Source organism: Aythya marila (assembly GCF_965140915.1).
Source record: "Aythya marila genome assembly, chromosome: 1".
NCBI lineage: Eukaryota > Metazoa > Chordata > Aves > Anseriformes > Anatidae > Aythya > Aythya marila.
In genome coordinates this window covers 96171261-96189055 of record NC_139042.1, presented here as the reverse complement: position 1 = coordinate 96189055, position 17795 = coordinate 96171261, and the positions used below count along the sequence as shown (strand labels likewise).

At 46.3% G+C, this 17795-nt stretch overlaps 2 protein-coding genes across 4 annotated transcripts in view; both read left to right on the top strand.

Moving 5' to 3' along the window:
• The first annotated feature begins 548 nt into the window (after positions 1-548).
• SLC5A3 (solute carrier family 5 member 3) lies at positions 549-17680 on the top strand. Of its 3 annotated transcripts, none has more exons than XM_082769758.1 (3): positions 553-691; positions 10008-10122; positions 13964-17680. In XM_082769758.1, the coding sequence occupies exon 3, from the start codon at positions 14266-14268 to the stop codon at positions 16405-16407; it is 2142 nt and encodes a 713-aa protein (XP_082625884.1). In that variant the 5' UTR covers positions 553-691; positions 10008-10122; positions 13964-14265; the 3' UTR covers positions 16408-17680. The 3 variants fall into 3 exon arrangements, with proteins under 3 accessions (XP_082625883.1, XP_082625884.1, XP_082625882.1); XM_082769756.1 differs by having other exon boundaries at positions 10008-10141; XM_082769757.1 differs by lacking the exon at positions 10008-10122 and having other exon boundaries at positions 549-691.
• MRPS6 (mitochondrial ribosomal protein S6) overlaps positions 554-17795 on the top strand; it is a 46603-nt gene continuing 29361 nt past the window's right edge. Inside the window, exon 1 of the mRNA XM_082769789.1 lies at positions 554-691. Coding sequence (XP_082625915.1) covers positions 647-691 — 45 coding nt within the window. The 5' untranslated portion in view covers positions 554-646. The remainder of the gene's footprint in view (positions 692-17795) is intronic.

Sequence of the window (17795 nt, the reverse complement as noted above, 5' to 3'; positions counted from 1 at the left end):
CCCTCGCCGTGCCCCCCACCCGTGAGCGTGGAGCCGTGGCCGCAGCCTCCCGCCCGTGGGCTGCGAGGCCCCGCCGGGTGCCGAGGGGGGGAGCGAGGGGCGGTCGCAGTGGAAATTTCCACTCCCTGCAGCACCAGCAGGCAGGAAGGCGGGCGCAAGCCCGGAGCCACCGCAGGGGGGGGGGGAGGGTGGTGGAAGGAGGCGCGGCTCGGGGGGCTTCGCCATCGTCCCCCCTTGTCCCTCCGCCCCGCTGGGGGCCGCAGGAGGAGGAGGAGGAGGAGGAGGAGGAGGAGGAGGAGGAGGAGGGAGGCAGCGGACCCCGGGCGGGCGTGTGCGGGGCAGCGGCGGAGGCGGCGCCAGCGGCGGGCAGGGGGCGGAGCGGCGGAGGCTGCGCAGCTGCCGGCGCCCTTTAAGCCGCGCCGCCCGCCCGCCCGCCCCGGTGTCTGTGCCGCCGCGGAGCCGCGCGGGCAGGAGCCGCCGTTGGGGACGCGCCTTCCTCTTCCTCCTCCTCCTCCTCATCTTCCTCCCTTCTCCGCGCACCGCCGCCCCTCTTCCTCCCCGCTCGCCCTCCGCATCCCCGCTCCTCCTCCTCTTCATCCTCCTCCTCCTCCTCCTCCTCCTCCTCGCGCCGCCGCCGAGCCCTGCGATGCCCCGCTATGAACTGGCTTTGATCCTGAAAGCCATGCAACGGGTGAGTGGGGGGGGCGGGAGGGGAGGAGGGACGGCGCCTCGCGGACCCCCCCTCAGCGCCCTGCCCCGGCCCCTGCCCCCCCCGGGGGCACCCCCCTGGCCCTTCATTTTCCTCCTTCCCCCCCCAGTATTTTGGAGCCGAGCTGCGCAGCCTGCCCCAGCCCCCCGCCTGCGCCTCTCCCTGCCCTCTCTCCCCCTTTTTTTATCTTTCATTTTTCTCATATTTTTTCCCCCCAAAAAGACTTAGTAGCCGTGCACCTAGCAGCACAGCCCCCGCAGGTCTCAAGCCCGAGCACCAGGGTCTTAACCCCCTATACCCCCCCCATAGCCCTCCCCAGCCCCATTGACCCTCGCCCACCCCTCAGTCCCCCCCCTTGGGGTGCTGTGGGGTGCTATGGGGTGCTGTAGGGTGCCCATCTGGTGGCCTCCCCAGCCTCCTGGCCTCGCCTCAGCAGAGGCAACACTGCGGGCATCCCCTTGCTGCGGGCAGGAGGCTGCCAGCCCTGCGCCCCTCCGGCCCTCGGAAGCCTCAAAGCATCATTTTTTAAAATATATACGTACATATAGCGTAGTTAGTTCATTTAACGCGCTTATTTTCCGTTGGTAACACCAGTTGAGCCCCGCTGATAGGGCCGGCCGTATCGCCCCTCCAAAGGGCTGCCGGTGGCGGCGTGGCGATAAGCCCGGGGTGACGCGGTGCTGGGCCAGGGGTGTGCGAGTGGACCTGAGCGTAAATATTAATAACACAGAAGCATCTCCATCTAGGTAGGACCCTCTCTCTTTTTTTTTTTGGGGAAAACAGTAGCTGGTGCTGGTCCTCCGCCAGTCCTTCCGCAGCCTTTTGTTTATCTGCCACCTTCCCGCTTCATGTGCGGTGCTGGGGTGGGAATAGCAGCCCTTCTGCTAGCCTGCAGCCCTTCTGATCTTGCCCGGTGTGGACACGCTCTCTCCTGCCTTTAACCTTTGTTTACAGGATCACCTGTCTCCGCAGTAGCATATCAGGAAGCTAAATAGCGTTGCTCTGTTTCCTCCGTAGTTACGGGAGCACGTCTTCATGCTTTACATGTGCTACATATACTAGTACATTTCCATTCATTTTACATGTAGCATCCACATGTCAGGGTTGGCTTTTTTTTTTTTTTTTTTTCAACTTGGCTTAACTGCAGAAGCTGTAGTAGACTTCTCAGGTGAGTCCCCTAGTGGAGAAATACGGCAACTGGAGCAAATCTGGTGGCATCGCTGCACCACCTCATGGAGCAGCATTCAGCCTGACAAAACACGCTTCTCTTGCTGGGCTTGTGTCACAGGGTGACTTCCATCCCCGTCCCCCCAGTCCACGTGTAAGCCGTAGGTAAGGTGATGAGATGCTTTCTGTATATATGCTGCTCGTGTGGGAGATGCACTGCTCTGTGCAGACCCTCTAAATGCAGAACAGGGCAGAAGGCATAGCAAATCTGACATACTGAGACACCAATAAACTGACTGCCCTGAAAGAATGTCATAGAGTGCTGTGCTGGTGAAAAGCATCTTTGACTCCAAGTGTTTGAGCACTGAGATGCAGGGATAAGCTTTTAGTTGCAAAATGCTTCTAAGGAGCCATTGATGCACTCAGGATTTAACATCTGCAACCTTTTTCTCTTTGGCTCTCTAGTACGCTCTTTCCTAGTAGTAGATGTATCTTAATGTGTCCTTTGTGGTGGTGGTAATGCACCGAGTTTTGGTTCAGGAATACTGCTGTTTCTAACCTGCCTTTGTCATAGTTCTAAAGTCAAGGGAGTTAATCTCTAGATGCTCTTTTTTTTTTTTTTTTTTTTTTTTTTAAGTATCTTACTACTGTTGCCATTTCTGAGCAGTGAAAACACTTGGAAGAAAATTTCTGTATGGGTTCTATGCTACGCAGTGTTGCTGCATCCTGACAAATGATCCTAATGATCCTGTAACAACACACAACCTGAAGCATAATGCTAACTTTAATTAGTCAAAATACGGAGACCTGAATTCAGTCTGAAATTACACAGCGACTACGTACTTCTTTCCTGTGGAAGCTGGAGTTTTCCTATGCAGTCCTGAATAAATTACGTGGCTTCTTAACGCTAGTGCTCTCCGATACAACGACCCCAGGCAGATGCTCACCACGCTAGCGTGTCGGTCCCTCTGTGCTGTGGCTGCACGCTCTAATACCTCCCTCGGTCTGAGACTGGAGCGAGTGCTGGCTCTTCTCTTGGTGTCTGCGGTATTCTTCCTCATCTGACAGCTCCCCTGCCCTGCAAAAAAAAATAAGCCCCTGCAGCCTGTCTTTCTTACGCTTTTAGCACTGTTGTTAACTCCTGCGGGCTCCCTGGCAGCTTGAGCGCAAACCTTCGCAGAGCTGCAGTCTGGTAGGCTTTCACAGCTCTTTCTTCGGAGGCAAACATCGTGATTCTACGGGGTTTCCCCCGCCCACAATTGTTTTTAATAGTTGCCTTGGCATTTTCATAGATCTAGGCGGAATAACCCCTCCCCCCCCCCCCCAGATCATTTTTGTTGCTTTAAACTCCCTTGCTCCCTAGTACTACCTGTGTCTGAGGTGGGTTCAAGTCATTCTTCTCTTGCACGTGGCTTCTGCCGGGACTGGCAGAGTTTGTTGAGCAGCAGCAAGGCTCCTCCGTATCCAGCTAGCCTCGGTGTGGTTGCAGGGCCCTCTGCTAGGACATTGTGACCCTACAGTCCCACCTGATGCTCCTGTGTCCATTTCTTGGCAGATTTCCTCCGTCTCTTCAGCTTTCCTTTTGTTGCCTTAAAAAATGCAGTACCTAAAAGCCTGGGGGGCAAGGGGAAAAACTGAGACTTTTCAGACTTTATCACTGGTTGCCTGCATGTACTTATCTCAAAAGATATGATGACTTTATCAACCATTCTCTGCCCTGTTGTGTAGGTAGTGTATGATCAGGTATTTGACTTGTAGTAAAAATCTTATTTGCAGATTGTTTGTGCACAGAGTTCTCAGTCAGCAAGGACCCTGGTTTGACTCCCAAGAAAAATCTAAATAATAAAAAACCCTAAAAGTGCCCCCCAAAACAAATACCTTAAACAGAGCAAAACCCCACAGCATTTCTTTGTGGCTTCACTGTCTTAGAGAAGCAGCTGCAGGGGGAGGCTTGGATTGTATTGCTGTGTGTTTGAGTACGAGGAGGAGATGCTTTTGGAAAAAGAAGGATGTGAGGCCAGTGAAGTGAAATAAGTGTAACTTATGGTGGAAATAATGAATTTTGCCTATGTCTGTGGCTCTTTACACTCAAAATGCCAGTGACAAATAGCATGAGGAGCTTGGAGAGGTTGATGGCAGGCTTGTTGCTGGTTATCAGTAGCACACAGCCGTGTGTAAAGACACACTGCCAACCTTCCAGAGCTGAAGTCAAAGACTGCAGTTGTGGGGAGGGTAGAGATACGAAGTGAGGACATAGCTGTTCGTGCTCCAAACTTCACTCTCCATAGCCAGAGATGATTTTCTAATTATTTCCAACTTTTTCCCAGGAGAGCAGCTTTCAGCGGGGGGGTTCTGGCAGGACGGGACCGCCAGCAGGAAGGGGCAGTGACCTGCTAGAAAATTTGCAGGAGCTCTCCCTGTGGGGAACAGGTTGTTTTCCAGGCAGGCTTCCTCTTGCTGCCCTCCTGATCCTGCCGAAACTCCCGTGGGAGCCTGGGGAAGGAAGGAAGGAAGGGAAAGGGAAGGAAGAGCTGGAAATGGTTTCCTCGTGCTCTGCTGTTGAGCAGCCTGATAGCCAGGCGGCAATGCGAGGCGCCCTGCTCCGATCCCTGGCCACCAGGGACCCCCACACTGCTCTCACTGCTGCGTGGCTCATGGAGTTTGGGCGCCTGTCCTCAGCCAGACAGTGCTGCAACCGCAGCTGAAGTGTCTGGGCAGCTTGAAGACTTCCCCTTATAGAAGAGTGAGAACACTGAGAGCGAGAAAGCGTGTTGAGACTTTACAAGCAGCATGGTCTTCACCCGCAGCACATCACGAATCCACAGTATGTACCATAGTCTGAGCACCTTGTTTCAGCAAAGCCCTGGGCTGGGGGACCCTCTGTGCCCCGCTGCAACACGATGGTAAACCTGGGCTCTCAGTCTGGCTAGCAGGTTCACATGGCGTGGCTGGTATTCAGCACCTCTTTGTTGCCTTCTGAGCAGGTTGCCTCATTTCAGAAATGCCCTAGCTGCCTTGGAGATCGTTCAGCTATTTTGAGAAAGCCAAAGTAATGGGCAGTAGTGTTGCTTGACATCTTGACTATTACACTTAATTGCTGCGTAGGCAGCAGCAGCAATTGGGCTTTTGATTTCTGCTAGGAGGAGGGTGGGGGACGCGCAGAGGGCAGTAAGCAGGCAGGTACTGTTTTTATTTTCTTGCCTCTTTGGTGAGCCTACCTGTTCTTGCAGCTGAATTACAAGTGCAGTTTTTCCTGCACACTCTTCCTCCCCTTCCTGCACCTGGTTGGGAAGGTCTTGTGTACTGGGGGAGGTGCTGGAAAGAAGGCCAAATAGCTGGAACCAAAAGAGGATTGAAAAGCCACAGGGTCTGTAGTTGACTGTCCTGTAGTCATCAGCCTTTTGTTTCCTGCCCTTAGCGTTTCTGTCAGAATTGCTGGAGTTGACCTGTTGGGGGAATGATACCCTCTTGGCTGACGTTTGCCGTTTTTCTATCTGAAGACCCAAGAATAGCCTGTCTTTTAAGTTTCTGCCAAGTGTGGGATATGTGCCTGGCTTGGATATGGGGGAGGTAGAGGATTATTCTCTTCCACGACGTAGTTTAAACCTTTTTATAGCAGATAGTTGTTAGCGAGATGAATTTGGCAAAGTTGTCCAAAGCAAGTACTAAGCTGATGGCAGGAATAAGATAGCCAAAAGCCTCTTGGTTTAAACAGCCTTCAGCTGATGAACGTGTGTACTGGGATGTCCAGGTTTAACTCTGCACCTCTTGTTCCCGAAGCTTTCAAGCCACGAGCCTGAGTGTTGAGGCAGGACGCTGGGCAGGACCTTGTGCCCGTGCTGGGACAGACAGACTTCGGTGGGATTTGGCTAGCTGCTCGTCAGCAGGCAGAAACGGCGGCTTAAACTTTAAGATAAGAGCTCCCCTCTTTGCCCCTGCTACCTGTCCAAGCTGTGCTGTTCTCTTTTGGCTCTGCATCTCTTCGTTTGCTCACTGTGTGTGTATATGGATATACGTACACACAGCACATATGATCAGGGAAGCGCTTGTAAAATGAATGAAGGAGAACCTGTTGTGGTGATAAAATCATGCCATTGCTCTTTGTTGTTGTAAAAACCCTTGAGTGACTCTTAAAGATGTCCATTACGTCAGTTAGACTCACCTGCTAAATTAGCTCAAGTCTGAATGTATTTATACACTTGCTTTCTTCTCTATAGTTTGTAACAATGAAAGTTCTTGCTGTCTTACCAATTCTTTCAGGATCTCATTTCTCAAAGTCCCTTGTTCCAGAGCTGTAATGCTGGTGGTTTCCACCAGAAACTTGCTTTTGGGGGTTGTTGTCTATTGATCAAGTCACTTGTCTTGTTTTTGTCAGACTCCAACCAGAGCAGGCTGTCAATTTTTTTGTGCCACAGCTGCTCAGAGCTCCTCCGCTACAAATCTCTGGTAGTGTAAATGTTGATTATGTGCAAACAGTTGTCTGATAGTGCTGCTTGTATCAGCCTCTGTGCTGTTTAACTGAGAGCGTAAAGAACCACCAGGTTATTCCCTTCCAAGCTGCCTACCTGCTGGACCAGCAGGGCTGGCTCTGGTGTGCATCCTGCAGAAGAGGCAAGAAAGAGGTGAAAGGGGGATTCAAGGAGGGGGAGGACAGACGGGTGAAATATACCTAGTTGTGTAGAAGAGGGACAGAAAAAAATGAGAAGTGTAAATTCAGAAAGCAGAGCAAGGTTTTTTGCAAGCTAAGGACCTGTGCCGTGGGAACACCAGCTCAAATACTGGCGCTGGAAATGAGAGACTACAGAAATGTAGGCTCCTGGTGCAGAGAGGGAACAGAAACAAGCACAGGGCAGCAGATGGCATAGAGTGTCATCAACCCTGGAAATGTGAATGGGAGGAACTACACATGAACTGCTGTTCTGCTATTTCTTGCCTTTTTAAAATCATTTTGTCCTGCTTTGTCCTGTTTTTGTAGTCTTTGTACTTCAGTTACACAAATGTTTAAGGAATAATAAGTAAAAGCAGAGGTACATGCAGAGCATGGATGGAGGGGGGGAATGTGTTCAATAAAGCTCTTGTGTTGACACTCTTTTAAAACAAATTGGGTAGCTTTCACTGTAGGTAATTACAAAGAATAGTACTAGTTGTTCTTTAATCAAGATAATTTCACTTATGCCTCATTTTGGTGTCTTGAAATGCCTTAGCAGGATCAGGAATCTGGCAAGACCATCAGCAGACTAAGAAGCGTGGTGGAAGGCCTCAAACTTGAACTCTAGGATTATATATGCCCCAAAAAACTTCGGTCTCACCTATCAATTAAACTTGTGATGCTTCATGTTGTTGGAAAGATGGTGGGCAACCATAAATGTGATAGAAATATGGCAAAGTCCTGAATAAGCTTAATGAGGGTGTGTTTTGTGTGTTTCTCTTTAGTCTGGGAAATTCTGGGAAGAATTGCTTCCTCTTCTGCCCAGTTGCATGGTGACTCTCACTTCCAGTGCTCCTTTCTCTTTCTTCAAGTAGGTTCTGAAGTCCCTACGCTCCTAGTCAAAATCCTCTTCAGATGGGGTGAACCAACACATTTTTCTATCTGAATTATGTCAATTATTTTAGTTATTGGTGAGTGCTGGTAGTAACCACCAACTGGATTGCATCTTTGTGCCTTGCAGCTAAAGAAAATGATCATCTTGAGCAGTGGTAGAGAGATGCATTTGCTTTCTGATGGTGTGCTTCTTACAGGACGGTAACATCTGTCCTACTCCCCTGATTATGTGGTCCCAAGTCCTCTATGGAAGTCAAATACTTGCATCCATTCTCTTGTTTTTGGTCTTAATCACTAACTACTTCATTAAACTGATTTATCCACAGATAAGTAGTGCCCGCCAGTGGAAATGTTGGCGCCTCTGAACGTCGAATAGGCCACCACAAGAAGGAATTCGAGTTTTCAGGCTCAGTGTTCCTCCACAGCTGCCAACATAGTATATCAGCTGACATCTTTACAAACTTACCTGGCATGGCAAATTCTGCCTGATGCCAGAACCTTCTCCCTTTTGCCATCTCCTGGAGGAGTCACCCCTCCGTACCCCAGTAAGAATGGCTTGCTGTCCCTCTGTCCCCTGTTGTGCTCTTTACCTAGTTACTGTTGACCACGTGCATTCTCTGTACCCTCCTTCCTCTTTTGCTTCCAGTTCCTGTGTAGGAGGAAGAAGGTCACGTGTCTATCTGGAATTGCAAAGGAAAGCATGGTTTTCTTGCTGAGGGAAGGAGCTGCCTGCTCATAGTGACAGCCCAGCTGTGGGCATCCGAGCCTCGTGTCCATCTGCTGGAGTTCTGGTGAAGGCATGAACGATTCTGCTCATGTGCCAGAGAAGCGTGGTCCAGTCCCTCAGCGGCGCTGAGCAGCTGTACTTTCTACTCTCCTCAGGAACTGATAATATCTGTCACCTGTGTAAACATCAGCCAGCTCTTTCTTCCGATAAGCAGAAGAGGAAGTCCCTACCTATGTGTTTTCATTGAACTAGTAGTCAGTTTAACTTAAGCTGATGGACTAGTCTTCCTTAAGACCCGAGTTAGCAGATTACGGTATGCCTAGATAGGCATGGAGCAAATGGTCTTTCTCTCTGGTAGCCCTCTGTTTTAATAAAAAGGAAATTTCTGCTTCCCTTCTTCTGTCCTTGCCTTCCTCCCCGTAACTGTGTGGAGTTCTGAGGAGAACGGTACAAACAAATAATCTGTTACTCCTGGCACAGTGCTGGGGATTTATGAGGAAAGAAGCCATCCGAATGTGAAAGCCACAGGCAGTGGCATGAAATGGCTTGCTGAGGCACTGCTAGTGATGTAGGTTCCAGAAAATAAACCATCTTCCTCTTGCTTTGTCATTCTTTAGTAGCCTTGGAGCTTCTGCTGTGCTGGGAAGTGCTGCGTAAGCACTACAGTAAAGCTGCATCCTCTTCTGCTCATTTTTTTTCCCCCCTTAATTTGTGACTTGGTGGGGGAACGAAAGAGTTATATGCTTTGAGGACAGGAGGTTGGGAGATAAATATTATATACATGCATATATATAATATATATTTATTTATATTATATTTTTAAATAATAATAATAAAAAAACAACCTTGATCTACTGTGCTAATGCTGTCAGTCATACTGGCCTTCAGCTTCAGCTGGCCTCACGATACTCTAGTTATGACTTCTGTAAGAGACCACAGTAGCATTTCCTTCCTCACGGGCAAGTGTAGCACACCTCTGTGAAGATGCATTTCTCTGTTTCTTCTGCTGAACTGCGTGCTGTGAGTTACTTACTTCTCTCGCGTTTCCTTCAGCAGTCCTTTAGAAAAGAATGTATTATGGAGCAAGCTGCTGCTTCTGATGCTGCTGTAGAATGATGAAGAACAGCATTGGAGTGATTCCTGAGACCCCAGCCATAAAAGCGTGTTACATGTTTGTAGTAACTCCTTTGAGTGGCCGACTTGACTTGAACTTTGCACCTTAAATCAGGCTTTTATGGTGGCAGCAATTTACACAGGTGCTACAGAGGCACCTGTGTTCTCCAAGGTGGCAGAAGTGTTAACGTAGGCTCTGCAGCCCCGAACTGGAACTATGTGGCAGACAGGCTGAGCCAGGCAGCTGCCCGGGTTAACTGTAAGGATGTACTCCTCCACTCCAGCATGTTGAGCTGCTGGAAATGATGTTGCAGGCTTTATCTGGTTTATTAGATGCTACAGGTCCACTGCTGCCTCTGAGGTTTGCCTTCTTCCTGTGATGTACCTATGTCTGTCTCGGGTGCGATCTCGCCTGTCCCATCTGACCCAGTCATTTTTGAGGGCAAGTCCTGAAACTCAGTTCCTGGACGTTTAGGGTTGTGTTGAGCAGCCCCTGCTTTCTCAAGGTCATACATTAAGAAGGCTACATTAAGAATAAGCTGATACATATCAATTTTTGATGAAGAACATTTTGTTCTCCTTCTTTTTTTTTTTTTTTTTGTATTCTAGAGTGCTGTAATAAAATGTAATACATGGAATATAGGTTTCTTTTTTTTTTTTTTCTTTTTCCTGAGAGATAGGCTGCCTCAGACAACCTTGTGTTTACTATGGAGCATTGAACAGGTAGGAACTTACTTGCGTTTCTGTAGCAGGTAGCCTGCAGTTTGAAAAGGACAGACAACACGCTCGAGGGGTTGAATGTTGTACAGGCCTGCTCAAGGTGTGAAATCGCGGAGAGATCAGGTGTTGAGCCTGGCAGTCTGGGTACGTTCTGCTTATGCAGGTGAGTTGTGCAATGGGTGAAATGCTGCTAGAATGAGTTACCATACCCCTGGTTGAAAAAGTGAGAATGAAGAAATGCTATTTCTGAAAAAAGACCCTCAAAACTGCTCTGTAGCCTATAAACAAAGTTAAGTATATGCTTCATTTACTAACAAGTGAGAGTGGAGGCTACTCCGTGTGATACATGGCTCTCTGTATCCTCAGGTTAACCCTTACAGCTTTGGTCATTGAGACCATCTCTTTAGCTGCAAGAGGAAAGGGAAATAAACTGGGAAACTTCCCATCTGCAAAGAAGAGAAATAGACTAAGCACAAACCAAATGGTTGCTTCAGGGCTAGAGCAGTTTGATTCTGGCATATTTAAAGGCCCATCTTATTAGAAAAGCACTGTGGAGAAAGTTTTCCTTTAAAGCAATCATATGAATTTCTCCTAAAAATCCCACCCTCAATCTGCTTCACATTATCTAGTATCTCTTGAGGGAATTGAGACTTTTCTTCTCTTATAGCATGGGCTGCCTGTTGGAGAGAGATGAGCATTGTTTCACCAGAGTTGTAGCCTTCTATCTTCACACAAGAGGGAAAAACATTGTTTTGCGTCTTTGATACGATCCAGCCAGAAAACAGCTCTAGGGAAAAAATTCACAGTCCTTGGCAGCAATGCTGTCTTTCTGTCTTTTTTTTTTTTTTTTTTTTCTGTCAGTGCCACAATGTATGCTGCTCTAATAACTGGAGATTAAACTCGCATGGGGCGTCTCAAAAGTCCTTCTCAAGACTTGAGGTCATAACTTGCTGAAAGTTCAGAGGGACGAGTCTCATTTTCGTAATGAAAAAAAAGTTCCAGGGTTATTTTAGAATTAGGTCTAATAAGAAACTGGTACAAGAGGCTACTTTAGTGCAGTAATTTAGTGACAGTGCAGCAAATTTGTAGCGGCTACTGAAAACTTTCCACCTTCCTCCTAGAGCAAGCTGAACCCTGCAGATTTCAGATGTTGATTACAAAGGTGATGGTACAAAGCCTCTGTAGACTGCTTGTTTAAAATGCATGATTTGGCTGTACCTTCCAGTGGAAAATAATCAAGAAACTTCACGTATTGTTTATTTTGGTTAGGACTAGCCCATAGTAGTTGGCAAGTATCCTAATTGAGAAATGTCACAACTTATTCAAGGGCAGCTGCATCTTCTACTTACACATTTTGCAGAGGGATTGAATGTGCCTGTAAGTAGCCATACCGTGAGCTGGGTACCTCTTCTGTCAGGTAGATGTAGTTTCATTGAATATTGTCATGATTTATATATGTCACAGTATAGCATAGTTCTGCAAGGTCATTGATTAACCTACAGGGAAAATGTTGGAAAGTGAACTAAAGTTCAAGTCCAACATTTTTTCAGCAAAAGAGCAGGAGGGTAGAAGAGGGAGAGTGTAACTACTTACAATTTCTTTATCTTGCCCATTATTCGGACTCTCTGTGTAGTAGTTTTTCTTCTTTCCCACCATGTGTCAGTTACCTCTTCTTCCACTTCCCTTAAAATGCTTGCATTGTTGGCATAAATGTTAGAATGTGGTTGCACTTGAAAACTTAGGGAAATGTAGCAAAAGAAGCAACACTATTGAAGTGTTACCTGGAAGTGCTTAAGAGCAAGAATAGCATGCAACACTTGCATCTGATGGCACCACACCATCCGCAGTGTCTAGAATTTTATGTTGGGTTAAACTAAACCGTGGAGTAGACCACTTAACTTCTGCTGCAGTTGTGGGTGGGGATAAATACGAATTCTTCTATGGAAGAATTTAAAATACATCTGTGGCTTGAGGCTTATGAGCACGATAAATTTAGCACACTACTGTAATCAGTCCATTTTGTGCCATGTCTCCATAGTCTCTCATTATTGGCTATAGCTCCCGCAGAATGAATATCTGTATTCTCATGTGGGTTTGTGGTGGTGGTGGGGAACCCTTATTATCTCGTTCTGATTCTGAGCTACTGTTGAAAAACAGCCAGCTCATCCAAGTAACATGATTGTGAATTTCTCCTTAAGGCTGAAGCTGTGGTTTGCTGTAAGCTTTTTTTAAAAATGCATCTGCCTTAATGAGAAGTGCGCATTCCTATGTCAGCACCTCCACTGCCATCATGAAGTAAGGCAGAGGGTGTGTGCACACATGTTTTTCCACCTGAACTACAGCTTATTATGGTCTATTTGAGAACGTGTAATGTTTTTATTTACTTCTAAATTTTTAACAAAGTGAATATACTACAGGGGTGCTGAACAGGAAACCGCCCATATACTGGTATGTTATCTAGGTGCTTGTATTAATCAGAGATGAATTCAAGGGGAAACGTGAGCTTCAGTGATTCTGCAAATGAGATGGAAGGGGGGAGTACCTAAAAGCGATGCTTATAGGACTTAGAAGGCTTATAGACATTATGGTCAGAACAGCAGTTGGTGATCTGTGTACCTACCTTTGTTAATGTGCAGGAAAGAGGAATGGGGTCAGACCCTGTTCTGAATAAGCTTGAATACCAAGGCTGTGCCTATTAGGTAATGGGACCAGAAAAACCTCATGTTCAGCCCTTTGTAAACCCATTAAATGGTTTTGGATGGGCATAGGTGAATATTTTCCAATGTAGAAATAGGAGATAGGAGCATCCTTTCTCCATGGGAGAGACAGGAATCCTAATGCAGCTCTTTAATCCCCTCATCCTTTCCCACTGTCTTGGTTATCTGCCTGCAACCCTTTTTATTATCCCCTTCCCTCCACTTTGAGTGCTGCAATCCTTGTTGTTTAAATAAGTTCCCGTGTTCACTGACATGCTTTGGTGGAATGGGGTATGACTGGGGGGCTCAGGAATAGAACAACAGGGTATGCTTGGCTTCCAGGATTTCTGCCCCTGAGGTTAATGGGATCCTCTTCATGCTTGGGTGCAAAGGGGTGGTGCTGGGAACAGCACTTTCTGACATCCTAGCAACTGGAAGCTGCCAAAATCCACCTGGTTCTTCCTCCTGGTGCCTAGAGTGCTCCCAGAGGATCCCAAAACCACATGGGTGCAGGTATAAAAAGGCATGTGGAAGACAGAAATACCCTAAAGTTGGATGTCAGGCATAGTTTTGCTTTTGTCATCTGGCTGAATGGGACTTTCTTCACCCTGTGTGTGTGTGTGTGGTATGTGTGAAGAGCTTTCAGAATAAAATGTAACCCTGTTGTGATAATCTGTACCCCAGACAGGTGCAAACTTGCTTAAAGCCTGCAGAATAACCTTGATTCTCCAGGGGATCTTAAATGTATGTTGTTTTTTGACAGCATTATGTCCTCACTTTCCTAGTTCTAGCAGCCAGCTGGTGTCTCCAGTGCATGCATGTTACATCAGGATCTATCAGGATTTGTGGGGTGAAGTGCTAGAGAAATGCAGGAAATGACTAGCCAGGGTAAAGTTCCTTTGTGTTTTCTCTTTTTCCTAAGATTGTCTGCAAGGGGAAGGCCTTTTTAGTGGCTTGAGAAATAGACTTGAGAGACTGTAAAGTAATGAAATAATAAAAATGCATTTGTGTTTCTTGCCTTGTTCTGGGGAATTTGGGTCACTTAATAGTCCGGAATTGCCGCGCCTCTTAAGGTACTTGTTAAAGTTGACTTATAAAAGGAATTACGTCTTAGTTTTACAAGTATTTAATGTATGTGTGTTATGGATTGCATAAATGCAGCAGGAAATATAAGGGGGAAAAATCTGTGGTGTTCAGTGATTGTTTTGCTAGACTTCAAATTTTTTCTCATTACTTCATGAAATTCTTCTCTAATTCAATCTTTGTCTTTTGTCTTTGCTGCCTTGCAGGGTTGGTACAGTAGGCCTCACTAAACTTAGCTGCAACTAAGAATTTCTCCTACATCAACTGAGTTAAGGCTGATGCTCTTGTGGAATGTGGATTAAAAGTGCGTGCTAAGTTCCAAATTTCCATTTGAGAAGCGGAGAAAGTAAATGTACCACAACCACCAGCATCAGGACAGCAAACCAAGGGACAAAGAATTTGATCCGCAGTGTTGATATATGTTAACTGGTTCACGTGTTGCTTAAGAGACGTTTGCTGGGGGGCGAGAAGTGGACGTCAGCTGTGCGAAGTCATTTTGTTTACAAAAATGAGGGCTTCTTTGGAAACAGCAGACATTGCCATTGTGGCTCTGTACTTCGTGCTTGTAATGTGCATAGGTTTTTTTGCCATGTGGAAATACAATCGAAGCACCGTAAGTGGCTACTTCTTGGCAGGGCGTTCTATGACCTGGGTAGCTATCGGTGCATCTTTGTTTGTGAGCAATATTGGAAGTGAACATTTCATTGGGCTCGCAGGATCTGGAGCGGCGAGTGGATTTGCAGTAGGTGCATGGGAATTCAACGCCTTAATGCTTTTGCAGCTTTTAGGATGGGTCTTCGTCCCCGTCTACATCCGGTCAGGAGTGTACACCATGCCTGAATACTTGTCCAAGCGTTTTGGAGGGCATAGAATTCAAATCTATTTTGCAGCGTTGTCTCTCATTCTTTATATCTTCACCAAACTTTCAGTTGACTTGTATTCAGGGGCACTTTTTATCCAAGAATCGCTAGGTTGGAACCTCTATTTGTCAGTAATCCTCCTTATTGGAATGACTGCGCTGTTGACTGTGACTGGAGGTCTTGTGGCTGTCATCTACACAGACACCCTTCAAGCTCTGCTTATGATTATCGGTGCCCTCACACTTATGATCATAAGTATTCTGGAGGTTGGTGGGTTTGAAGAAGTTAAAAGAAGGTACATGTTAGCATCACCAAATATCACGTCTATCTTGTTAACCTACAACATTTCCACTACCGATTCCTGCAATGTGGACCCAAAGCCTGACGCTCTTAAAATGTTGCGTGAGCCAACAGACGAAGATATTCCCTGGCCTGGATTTCTGTTGGGACAGACCCCAGCTTCTGTCTGGTACTGGTGTGCTGACCAAGTCATAGTTCAGAGAGTTTTAGCTGCAAAAAACATTGCTCATGCCAAAGGATCCACCCTGATGGCAGGCTTCTTAAAGCTGCTGCCGATGTTTATTATAGTTGTCCCAGGGATGATTTCACGAATACTGTTTGCAGATGATATCGCCTGCATTAATCCAGAACACTGCTTTCAAGTCTGCGGGAGCAGAGCTGGATGCTCTAACATTGCCTACCCACGGTTGGTGATGAAACTTGTGCCAGTTGGTCTGCGGGGACTGATGATGGCTGTGATGATTGCTGCACTGATGAGTGACTTGGACTCTATATTCAACAGTGCCAGCACCATATTCACGCTTGACGTCTACAAACTCATTCGGAAGAGCGCGACGTCTAGAGAACTGATGATTGTAGGAAGAGTCTTTGTGGCGTTCATGGTAGTTATAAGCATTGCCTGGGTCCCGATAATTGTAGAAATGCAAGGCGGTCAGATGTACCTTTATATTCAAGAGGTAGCAGACTATCTGACCCCACCGGTGGCTGCTCTGTTTCTTATGGGTATATTTTGGAAGCGTTGCAATGAACAGGGGGCGTTCTATGGTGGAATGGCTGGGTTTGTCCTCGGAGCCATACGGTTGGTACTGGCGTTCATCTATCGCGCTCCGGAGTGTAACCAGCCGGATACTAGGCCAAGCTTTATCAAAAACATCCATTACATGTATGTCGCTACAGCCCTGTTCTGGATCACTGGGATTGTGACCTTTATAGTAAGCCTGCTTACGCCTCCGCCTACGAAGGAACAGGTTCGGACAACCACTTTCTGGGCCGTGAGAAACAGGAATGTGAAAGAGCATACTGCAAAGGGGGAGCTGTACAAAGTGCAAGAAAAGAACATCTTGAGGTGCAATGAAAACGCTAATCATATCATTCCAAACGGCAAATCTGAAGAAAACATTAAAAATATTAAGCCTGAGGATATCAATCTTCTGGTCACTTGCAGAGATGACAGCAACCCGGTGATTTCTGTAAGTCACTCTGAAGTTGAGACACCAGTTGATTGCTATTCGAACGGACAAGCAGCTTTGATGGGTGAGAAAAAGCGCGAGGAAGAAACTGATGATAGAGAGAGACATTTGAAATTCATAGATTGGTTCTGTGGCTTTAAAAGTAAAAACATGAACAAGAGAGCTGTTCGGGAGATTGAGGAAGAGACTGTTTGTTTACAAATGCTGGAAGAGACTCCAAAAGTTAAGCTATTACTAAATACTGGACTGGTCTGTGTCTGTTCACTTGGAATATTCATGTTTGTCTATTTCTCTTTGTGAGTGAATAGTGAACTTTTAAGGGTATGGCTAAACATACAGAAGTTGATACAGGTCTCTGGAGATTTTTTTATTTTTTTTCCAAATAACATAACCGCAACCCAGGCATTGTTTACGCTATAATTGTAAAATCAACTCAACTTTAGCCTATTTAGAGACCATTTGAGACATGTTGTCCTATCTCTGCTGAAGGCAGAATGTGTTGTGTGGTGTCTTTCCCTTTTCCCCTTTGTCTTTTTTCTTCTCTTTTCTTTTCCCCATTTGCAGTATTAACCTTTTCTTTTTCCACAAATACGTGTATAAATATACCAAAGGCAGGCAGGTGGCTGTGTTTGAAGTCAGGCAGCTCTAGAGTTCAGTCAACATGAAGGTGAAGATAACAAGAAGTAATCGTTTACCTACGTGTAAAATCTGAAACGATTAAAGCTGTGTTGAAAGATTTTCAATGTAAGGCTGTGATACACATTATTGTATAGTTGTTCTTTGTAACGTAACTGTGTTACCTTGGCCAACTTAATACATATGAATTTCGCTCACTGCTTCTAGGTGTTTCAGTTTCTCAGTTTTCTTATGGCAACAACAGGATGATATTTTTTCTCATCTTGTAGTATTTAAAATGTGATACCTATCAATAGCTTTCTGTCATTTTTCCCTGCAAGGAAATGTCTTTTCTTTTTAATTCACTGTTAATTTCATTACTGAAAAATTGGTATATCTGAAAACAAAAACACCCTGAAGATTACAAACCCTCAATGGGGGGAGGAGGGAAGGAATTCTCTTTATTGGACACTTGTAGTATGCTGAAAGATTATATACTCAACCTTGTCTGTCCCAAACCTTTAGCCTTGTGTTGTCATTGACATAATTAGGGTTAGCCTCTTTGTAGAGAGAAGCCTCCACGTAGGTTCTACCACATGGGAGAAAGAGAAACGGGAAGCTTGCATGTCTTCAGTTTGGTAAACACACCAAAAAATAACCATCTTCCTCTGTGACGTATGTCTAAAAGGGAATATGCCGCAGCCCTACCACTGCTGGATCTGTAAGGGGACAAAAAGAAGGGGGAAGGGAGGAGGAGGGGGCTGGGGAAAGGGGTGGAAGTGGTCCTTAGTTTCTAGAGTCCTTTTACCTAATGCCTTACCCTACTTCTCCTTTTGCTCCCAGACCTTTTTTAAGGAATGAGTCCTGAGGCATTCTTTGTCAGGAGATGAGGAGTGACTGCAGTAGTCATCTGTGCTGGCATTTGAGGATTCCTCAAAAAAAAAAACAAAAAACACAACCCCAAAACCTGAACCTTTTCCTGGGCAGTCACAGGTGGTTAGTAGGTGTTGAGGCAGTCAGGGTCTCTCCTCCCAGAGGACGGTGACGAAACCCTCTAGTTCTGTGGGGTACAT

What these genes read in the sequence shown, in the direction of transcription:
- SLC5A3 (XM_082769757.1), top strand. Translation starts at nt 14,266, where the DNA reads ATGAGGGCTTCTTTGGAAACAGCAGACATTGCCATTGTGGCTCTGTAC.